General features: G+C 46.6%; 1 protein-coding gene across 6 annotated transcripts in view; it reads right to left on the bottom strand.

The window, feature by feature from the left end:
- Positions 1-10,000, bottom strand: part of lrrfip1b (leucine rich repeat (in FLII) interacting protein 1b) — a 27,587-nt gene that overhangs the window by 12,097 nt on the left and 5,490 nt on the right. For 4 of the 6 annotated variants that reach the window (XM_073495437.1, XM_073495435.1, XM_073495434.1 and 1 more), the window contains 6 exons: positions 9,911-9,997; positions 4,430-4,480; positions 1,590-1,667; positions 1,238-1,273; positions 739-864; positions 371-541 (listed from right to left, as the gene is read on the bottom strand). In XM_073495437.1, the coding sequence (XP_073351538.1) occupies positions 371-541; positions 739-864; positions 1,238-1,273; positions 1,590-1,667; positions 4,430-4,480; positions 9,911-9,997 (549 nt within the window). The remainder of the gene's footprint in view (positions 1-370; positions 542-738; positions 865-1,237; positions 1,274-1,589; positions 1,668-4,429; positions 4,481-9,910; positions 9,998-10,000) is intronic. The other 2 variants (XM_073495433.1, XM_073495436.1) reach the window with 1 other exon arrangement.

The raw sequence follows: 10,000 nt of genomic DNA, 5'->3' as shown, positions 1-10,000 counted from the left end.
GAACCACTTATCTTTGACTTCACCAAGTGTATTCCCAGTGTGACCTCAGTGTGACCTCAGTGTGACCTCAGTATGACCTCAGTATGACCTCAGTGTGACCTCAGTGTGACCTCAGTGTGACCCCAGTGTGACCCCAGTGTGACCCCAGTATGACCTCAGTATGACCCCAGTGTGACCTCAGTATGACCTCAGTATGACCCCAGTGTGACCTCAGTATGACCTCAGTATGACCCCAGTATGACCTCAGTATGACCTCAGTATGACCCCAGTGTGACCTCAGTATGACCTCAGTATGACCCCAGTATGACCTCAGTATGACCTCAGTATGACCCCAGTGTGACCTCAGTATGACCCCAGTGTGACCTCTGACCTTGCTGGTGTTGTCACAGTGTCGCCGTGACTCCCACAGCAGCTCCTCCATGTCGCTCAGCTCCTCCTTCAGAGTTTCCACCTGATACATCAGAGTCGACTTCTCGTTGTGAAGCTGAGCATTAGAAACCATCGACTTACGGTACTTCTCCTCCACCTCGGCCAGAGAGTCCTCAACACACACATCATCGTCATCATCATCATCATCATCATCATCATCATCATCATCATTATTATTTGTATTATTATTTTTATTATTTTTATTATTATTATTATTATTATTATTATTATTAATACACTGATGTCATTCTTCTGTCGGAGTCATGAGAAAAATAACTGTTATTATTTCTCTGTAAAGTAATAGATTACCTTCATGTCTCTGATTGACGCCTCCGTCTCCACGGAGAATGACGTGTCACAGCTGCCTCTGCGAGACGAAGCTCCGCCCAGAGAGGCCAGTGTGGCGGCGGAGAGAGTGGAGGCCGTCCTCGAACCCTGAGGAGGAGGAGGAGGAGGAAGAGGAGGAGCAGGAGAAACATCTTCATCACATCACATTAAAGCCGAGAGGGATCCAGTTATCTTATCGACAGGATTACATTTCAGAACATTTAGCTAAATTAAATCAGATTTAAAATAACAAAGAAATCAAAATCAACAAAAATTCAGTGTTTTACAGAATAATTAACAGAATAACAGAATTTTGTTTTATAGATGAATCATTTTTTCATATTTATAAAGAACATTTAGGGGTAAAACTTTTGAGTCTGTGTTTTTTATGTTCAAACCTTCACAACTTTATTGAAAGTGTTCTGGAGGACAGACTGAAGCACAACAACATGAAGACCAGAGAACAAAGAGATGAACTTACTTTATCCAGGAAGTCTCTGTCAGGCCTCTCCTCCACCTGCACACACAGACACACACGTTACTGATCGATCACTGATTGATTAGTTTAAACTGCCTCTCTGTCAGGCCTCTCCTCCACCTGCACACAGACACACACGTTACTGATCGATCACTGATTGATTAGTTTAAACTGCTTCATACAGGCTGACTGACTGAAGCTGCAGGTGGACAGCGTGGCCAGCAGGTGGAGACAGACACTGGGCCGACATGGACCTTATTGATCCGTCCAGTGTTGATAGAAACATGACAGAAAGAGGAGAACAAGGAGCGAGAGGAGAGCATGGTCACACACACACCCAGAGACGAGAGCTCACCACTGGGCTGGCACGAGCTGAACTGGCCCTGGAGGAGGCCCGAGAGCTGGAGCCCAAAAACCCACTGTAGTCTGAAGGCTGGGGGAGGAGGAGGAGGAGGGAAGGGGAGGTGGAGAGGAGGAGGGGAGGGAGGAGGAGGAGGAGGGAGGGAGGAGGAGGAGGGGGGGAGGGGGGGAGGGAGGAGGAGGAGGAGGAGGAGGAGGGGAGCGAGGAGGAGAGGGAGGAGGAGGAGGAGGGAGGATGAGGGGGAGGAGGAGAATAAGGGAGGGGGAGGAGGAGGAGGAAAGAGGGAGGGAGGATGAGGAGGAGGGGAGGGAGGATGAGAGAGGGAGGGAGGATGAGGGGGAGGAGGAGGAGGAGGAGGAGGAGGAGGAGGAGGAGGGGAGGGAGGAGGAGGAGGAGGGAGGGAGGAGGAAAGAGGGAGGGAGGATGAGGAGGAGGGGAGGGAGGATGAGAGAGGGAGGGAGGATGGGGGGAGGAGAGGGAGGAGGAGGAGGAGGGGAGGGAGGATGAGGGGGAGGGGGAGGAGGGGAGGGAGGAGGAGAGGGAGGAGGAGGAGGAGGGGAGGGAGGATGAGAGAGGGAGGGAGGATGGGGGGAGGAGGAGGGGAGGGAGGAGGAGAGGGAGGAGGAGGAGGAGGAGGGGAGGGAGGATGAGAGAGGGAGGGAGGATGAGGGGGAGGAGGAGGAGGAGGAGGAGGAGGGGAGGGAGGAGGAAGAGGAGGAGGAGGAGGAGGAGGAGGAGGAGGAGGAGGAGGAGGAGGAGGAGGAGGGGAGGGAGGAGGAGGAGGAAAGAAGGAAGGAAAAGAGCAGAATTAGCTTCAGTCAGTATTTGTTGTTTAAATCATTGATGGAAGTAAACAAACGTATTTTCTCGCCGTGTTGATCAATAATGAAATTAATTATCATCTGCTGTGCTTTATATCAGTTCATCCAAACCACTAAAAATAAAAGGTGGAACAGCGAGACCTCCGATTGGTCGGACAGATAGTAGCCAGCCAATCAGAGCTGCTCTTACTGCTCTGTGGGCGGGACTTCTTAAAGAGGTCAACATAAAACAAACAAAATATATTTTGTTTGTTTTATGAAGTTTATGAAAATGTGAATGATTTCATTTTACAGCTGAAATGATTTTTTAAATTTAAAACTGAAGCTACACGTCTACTACACGTCACCACCTACCACTGATCTACCTCCACCTGCGTGACACCTACTGACAGCACACACAACAAACAGGAAGTGACATCAGACACCGACCCTGCAGCCCAGAGAGCGAGGAGCATCAGTGAACAGCACTGAGGTCTGCAGACGAGAATAACAGACCAGACTCCACTCATAAAACAGACAATTTAAGGTGTAACATCAAGCAGGTTGACGTCACATTCAGTTGGGTTATTGATACTGATATTTTATTGATCAACAGCAGTTTTGGTGCTTGTTTGTTGTTTTTGTGATTTTCTAACATATTTTGTGTCTGTAGGATGTTTTTAAACGATACATGTTGGATCAGACATGTGACCTGCAGCTGGTATTGATTATAGATCAGGATCAGACACGTGACCTGCAGCTGTTATTGATTATTGATCAGGATCAGACACGTGACCTGCAGCTGGTATTGATTATAGATCAGGATCAGACACGTGACCTGCAGCTGGTATTGATTATAGATCAGGATCAGACACGTGACCTGCAGCTGTTATTGATTATTGATCAGGTGTTGTGTGTCACTCTGATCCCACTGAAAATCTTTGTCTGCATTTTATTTATTAATTTTCGTTATTAATGTAAGCTTATTAATGAGTTATGAGATCACAGCTGGACACGAGAGCAAGGCTGTGTTCATGTGTTCATGTTCATGTGTTCATGTTCATGTGTTCATGTGTCCATGTGTCCATGTTCATGTGTCCATGTGTCCATGTGTTCATGTGTCCATGTTCATGTGTTCATTTGTCCATGTGTTCATATGTTCATGTGTCCATGTGTTCATGTGTCCATGTGTCCATGTGTTCATGTGTCCATGTTCATGTGTCCATGTGTCCATATGTTCATGTGTTCATGTGTCCATGTTCATGTGTTCATTTGTCCATGTGTTCATATGTTCATGTGTTCATGTGTCCATGTGTTCATGTGTCCATGTTCATGTGTCCATGTGTCCATATGTTCATGTGTTCATGTGTCCATGTTCATGTGTTCATTTGTCCATGTGTTCATATGTTCATGTGTTCATGTGTCCATGTGTTCATGTTCATGTGTCCATGTGTTCATGTCCATGTGTCCATGTATTCATGTCCATGTGTCCATGTCCATGTGTCCATGTGTTCATGTTCACGCGTCCATGTGTTCATGTGTCCATATGTTCATGTGTCCATGTGTTCATGTCCATGTGTCCATGTCCATGTGTCCATTTGTTCATGGTCATGTGTCCATGTGTTCATGTGTCTATGTGTTCATGTTCATGTGTCCATGTTCATGTGTCCATGTGTTCATGTGTCCATGTTCATGTGTCCATGTGTCCATGTGTCCATGTTCATGTGTCCATGTGTTCATGTGTTCATGTGTCCATGTGTTCATATGTCCATGTGTCCATGTCCATGTTCATGTGTTCATGTCCATGTGTCCATGTCCATGTGTTCATGTTCATGTGTCCATGTGTTCATGTCCATGTGTTCATGTGTCCATATGTTCATGTGTCCATGTTCATGTGTACATGTGTACATGTGTCCATGTTCATGTGTCCATGTGTTCATATGTCCATGTGTCCATGTGTTCATGTCCATGTGTCCATGTGTTCATGTTCATGTGTCCATGTGTTCATGTCCATGTGTCCATGTTCATGCTCACCCTGAAGCTTCCCCGACTGCCCACAGACATCCTCTCCTCATCATCTGACATCTGCAAACACAAAGACAGTTTAACACACACACACACACACACACACACACACACACACAAACACAAACACACACACACACACAGACCAGCTCCACCAGTCTGGACCTGATCCTGGACCTGATCCTGGACCTGATCCTGGACCTGATCCTGCTCTTTCGGGTTAGGACCTGCTCTTATCCTTGGACCTGTTCCTGTTTGTTGACCTGTTCCTGCTCTTCAACCTGCTGCTCTTGGACCTGCTCCTGATCCTCATACTGCTCTTGGATCAACTACTGGACCTGCTTCTGCTCCTGGCCCTGTTCTTGGACCTACAGCTTCTTCCTGCTCCTCCCCCTGTTGTTGAACTGCTCCTGGTCTTGGACTTACTTATGGCTCTGCTGTCGCTCATACTTCTCATCTTGAACCTGCTCCTTCCTATGGTCCTGCTCTTGGACCTGCTGCTCTTGCACCTGCTCCTCCTGTTGGACTTGTACCTGACCCTGGTCCTACTCTTGGACCTGCTCATGGTCTCGCTTCTGCTCCTGGTCCTTCCCATGGACCAGCTCCTTCTCCTATTAACGCCCCTTGCCCTGGGCCTGGACCTGCTCTTGATCTTGGACCTTCTACTGGTCCTGCATTTGCTCTTCGTCTTGCTCTTGGACCTGCCCTTTCTTTCTACTCCTACATGCTCCCGCTTATTGTCCTGCTCCTGCTCTCGGCCCTGCTAGCTGACTTGATCCTGCTCATTGACTTGTTCCTGCAGTTGCTCCTGCTCCTGCTCCTGCTCCTGCTCCTGGGTCTGGATGATTTTCTTTGTATTAAACCTTCCTGTCACTTCATTACACTTGTAAACTTGTGACCCCGACGCTGACAGTAGGTGTTGTTTGAGAGCGTGCAGCAGGTCCAACAAATCTGACACTTCCCCCTCTAAAGCTGACTGGTCCAATCATCAGCAGGTGACCACGCGTCTACAGGTGGGCCGTGGAGGACAGAACCCTTTATCAGAGCTTCTGAAGTCCAACATGATAACTTTTATCAGTGTGCTGACACATGCTGAACCATGATGCACGCAGTCATTTTTAAATATCTGATCAGCACGGGAACAGGAAGTAACAGAGACTGAACAGGAAGTAACAGAGACTGAACAGGAAGAAGTAGAAGTCTAAAGAGTGAAGACAGACAGAGATACAGACCGAAGCGTGTCTCCGTGAGTGGCGAGAGTACCGCTCACTGTCCTCCTGAAAGGCCACGAAGAAGAAAGACAACAGACAAGTCAAAGAGCTGAAACTGTAGAAGAAGAAGAGCAGCTGACTGACAGCTCTGTCATCAACACAAACACCTCCTGACAGACACCACTCAGGGACAAAACACACAGGCAGCTCACGCTCCTGTCGGACATGACTGAGGGCGTCACTGTGACTAAACCCTGCAGGTCATGTGACATCAGTGATCCCCAAAACACACCTTCAAAATAAAATCAAGTTAAATAAAACACAAAGTACATGATGACAATCAAACTAATAATAATAAATAATAAATACAACTTTAATTAAACTAATAAATAATAAATACAACTTTAAACTAATTAAATCAAATAAAAACTAAAACATGAGAGAAGATGAATGTTTATAAAGATTAACTGTAAACAAACATGCAGGAGCAGGAGGAGGAGGAGGAGGAGCAGGAGCAGGAGCAGGAGGAGTTGCAGGAGCAGGAGGAGGAGTTGAAGGGGCAGGAGGAGCAGGAGGAGGAGGAAAGGGGAGGAGGAGGAAAGGAGAGGAGGAGGAGCAGGAGGAGCAGGAGGAGCAGCAGGAGCAGGAGGAGGAGGAGGAGTTGCAGGAGCAGGAGGAGCAAGAGGAGGAGCAGGAGGAGGAGGAGGAGCTGTGGTGTGAGTCTGTCTGAGCGCGTGCAGAACAAACAAACATCAGCAGTGAAACACAACAACATGCTGCTTCATGCTCGTCTGCAGACCGACACATGAAAACCTCTTCAACAGCTCGAACTGGACCCGTCCCAGGGAGGAACTGGGTCAGCAGGGGTCGGACTGGTCTGATCTCTGACCTCCAGCTGCTGGTCGGTGGACTCACTGACACAGAAGTCAAAGTTCACAGCTGACCACACAAATCACTTTTAACAGATATGAGGTCTTCATGAGTCAGAGAGCAGTTCATACACAGACCACAATAGTCCAGCAGAGTCCAGGAAGTCCTAAAGAGTCTAACTACAGTTCTACAGAGTCCAATATAGTCTAGAACAATCCTATAGAGTCCTTTAGAGTCTAGAACAGACCGCTAGAGTCTAGAACAGTCCTCTGGGGTCTAGAACAGTCCTCTAGGGTCTAGAACAGTCCTCTGGGGTCTAGAACAGTCCTCTAGAGTCTAGAACAGTCCTCTGGGGTCTAGAACAGTCCTCTAGGGTCTAGAACAGTCCTCTGGGGTCTAGAACAGTCCTCTAGGGTCTAGAACAGTCCTTTAGAGTCTAGAACAGACCGCTAGAGTCTAGAACAGTCCTCTAGGGTCCAGAGCAGTCCTGTAGAGTCTAGAACAGTTCTATCGGGTCTAGAACAGTGCTCTAGGGTCTAGAACAGTCTTATAGAGTCTAGAACAGTCCTCTAGGGTCTAGAACAGTTCTATAGAGTGCTATAGAGACTAGGACAGACCTCTAGAGTCTAGAACAGTCTTCTATGGTCTAGAACAGTCCTTTAGAGTCTAGAACAGCCCTCTAGGGTCTAGAACAGTTCTATAGAGTGCTATAGAGACTAGGACAGACCTCTAGAGTCTAGAACAGTCTTCTATGGTCTAGAACAGTCCTTTAGAGTCTAGAACAGCCCTATAGAGTCTAGAACAGTCCTTTAGGGTCTAGAACAGTCCTCTAGGGTCTAGAACAGTCTTATAGGGTCTAGAACAGTCCTATAGAGTCTAGAACAGTCTTCTAGGGTCTAGAACAGTCCTCTAGGGTCTAGAACAGTCATATAGAGTCTAGAAAAGTCCTCTAGGGTCCAGGCAGTCCTATAGAGTCTAGAACAGTCTTATATGGTCTAGAACAGTCCTCTAGGGTCTAGAACAGTCCTATACGGTCTAGAACAGTTCTATAGAGTCCTATAGAGACTAGAACAGACCTCTAGAGTCTAGAACAGTCTTCTATGGTCTAGAACAGTCCTATAGCATCTAGAACAGTCTTATAGAGTCTAGAACAGTCCCCTAGAGTCTAGAACAGTCCCCTAGGGTCTAGAACAGTCGTATAGAGTCTAGAACAGTTGTATAGAGTCTAGAACAGTCCTCTAGGGTCTAGAACAGTCCTATAGGGTCTAGAACAGTGCTCTAGGGTCTAGAACAGTCCTATAGGGTCTAGAACAGTGCTCTAGGGTCTACAACAGTCCTCTAGGGTCCAGAACAGTCCTATAGAGTCTAGAACAGTCTTATATGGTCTAGAACAGTCCTATAGGGTCTAGAACAGTCCTATAGGGTCTAGAACAGTCCTCTAGGGTCCAGAACAGTCCTATAGAGTCTAGAACAGTCTTATATGGTCTAGAACAGTCCTCTAGGGTCCAGAACAGTCCTATAGAGTCTAGAACAGTCTTATATGGTCTAGAACAGTCCTATAGGGTCTAGAACAGTCCTATAGGGTCTAGAAGAGTGCCAACAGGTGTAAGAGCAGTCCTACCATCCACTGTTCAATGTGACCCCACTTATTATCCAGACCATAATACTTCTGCAGGAGGAGGAGGAGACATGTTAGAACAGGATGGAAACAGGACCTTAAGTTCAAAGAGAACAACAGGTGAGTTTGTTTAAAACCTCTTGGCGTGGCAGGTGGGCGGAGCTTAGCACACAGAGGTAAAATTACCATTTCCTGTGGCTACGAACTCAGTGTGACTTCTGAGCGGTAAGCTCCACCCGGCCGGAGCTCCTAGAGGTGGAAAACAAACACAGCAGTGTAGATTGAAGGTGGAGTTAGTCGTACCTTGTGGCTGTGAAACAGCTACAGCAGGCAGGAGGAGAAACAAGAGGAGAGACTGGACTTTAGAAACAAGAGGCCAGAGGTCAGAGGTCATAGTGAAACCACAGTGAATTGAATGGATGCTTCACATATCAATTACGATCAAAGAATCCATCAGGACTGAATGAGGACGAGGGTTAGAGGAGGAACGGTGAAGGAATTAAATCACCAAGACAAAGATTACAACAGACTCCCTGTCCTGATCACTGCTGATCAGTCCTGATCACTGATGATTAGGACTGATCAGCACTGATCAACACATCCACAGAGTTTTTGTATTGTTGGTCATGATGAAGACTCGTCTACATGTTGTGGAGACAACAGAGTGACTGATGAGACGAGTCAGGATGTTTCTAATGTTACTGTTTCCTATCAGAGCTGAACTGTGTCCAATAATCAATAAGATGATTTGTGTCAACAGACTCAGAGAAGCTTCGGAGAAACATTGTTCTGTCCTGCTGTCACCTACCTCGTCTCACAGTCGTCTCATTACTGCAGATTGTTTGATTGTTTACAGGCTGTTAATCAGACAATAATCAATAATCAGATCATGTTGTGGGCGGGGCGTCGTGTGAGAGGAAGTTACATCAGAGCCAAAGTCACGCAGTTATCATCAGAAAAATCACCCACATGATAATCATCTACAAACCATCAGAACCACCAGAACCATCAGCGTCTCTTCTTTTCTTTCAGTGATCTCATTTAAAAAGCTTCTTTCATTATTTGCTTCTAATCGTATGACCCGCGCCAGAACTGTGTCACAGCTCATTAAACTCAGAATCAAACATGTCGTCTGTTTGTTTTACACGTTTATATCGATTCATAGTTTTAATAACAACCTGATAATATCAGACTCTTTGTTGAGTGTGCTGCAATTATAATAAAAACATGTTTCTGCACCTTTATTCCTGTTAAAGTTTGTCCCAGCAGTTTAAAAAGTTTAAAAAGTCTAAAGTTGGTCCGGAGTGTCTGGTTTCTCTTTGTGTGAAAACGACAGAACTTTGCTATAATTAAACCTCAGATGTTAAAAAGCTGCTCTGATCGGAGGTGATGTCATATTCTAACACATCGATCAATAACATCAGCTGTCGTATTGATATAAATAATGAAGTTACTCACCAGAGAGCTGAGGACTGACACCACCACACACCACACAACCATCCGACTGACTCACTCACACTCTCAGCCTGACCCTTGACCTCTGTAGGATGGGCCTCAGGTGAACTCACCTGGAGCTCATCAGGTTTTAAGAACCAATCAGATCTTTAGTTCCACAAACACAAACCAGACTCAGTTCAACAGTTCTATTTAAATAACAAACGGCATCATGTGACTCCTCAGCTTCCCTGTGTGAAATGTAAAGTGCCAATCATGAAGCCTGTTCAGCCCTGTGGACCAATCAGGTGACAGGATGTGATGCGTGTGTTGATTTCAGAATAAAAGCCTCCATACCTCTTTCTGTTGCTTCTCCAGCTCCTTCATCCTGATCTCTCGGGCCTCGGCTCTTGCTGCTCGCTTGGCTGCCAGCCTCGCCTCCGCCTG

The sequence above is a fragment of the Pagrus major genome, chromosome 24 (genome assembly GCF_040436345.1).
Source record: "Pagrus major chromosome 24, Pma_NU_1.0".
Classification (NCBI taxonomy): Eukaryota; Metazoa; Chordata; class Actinopteri; order Spariformes; family Sparidae; genus Pagrus; species Pagrus major.
Note: the sequence above shows the minus strand (reverse complement) of the source record. Positions and strands in the feature narration are given on the sequence as shown.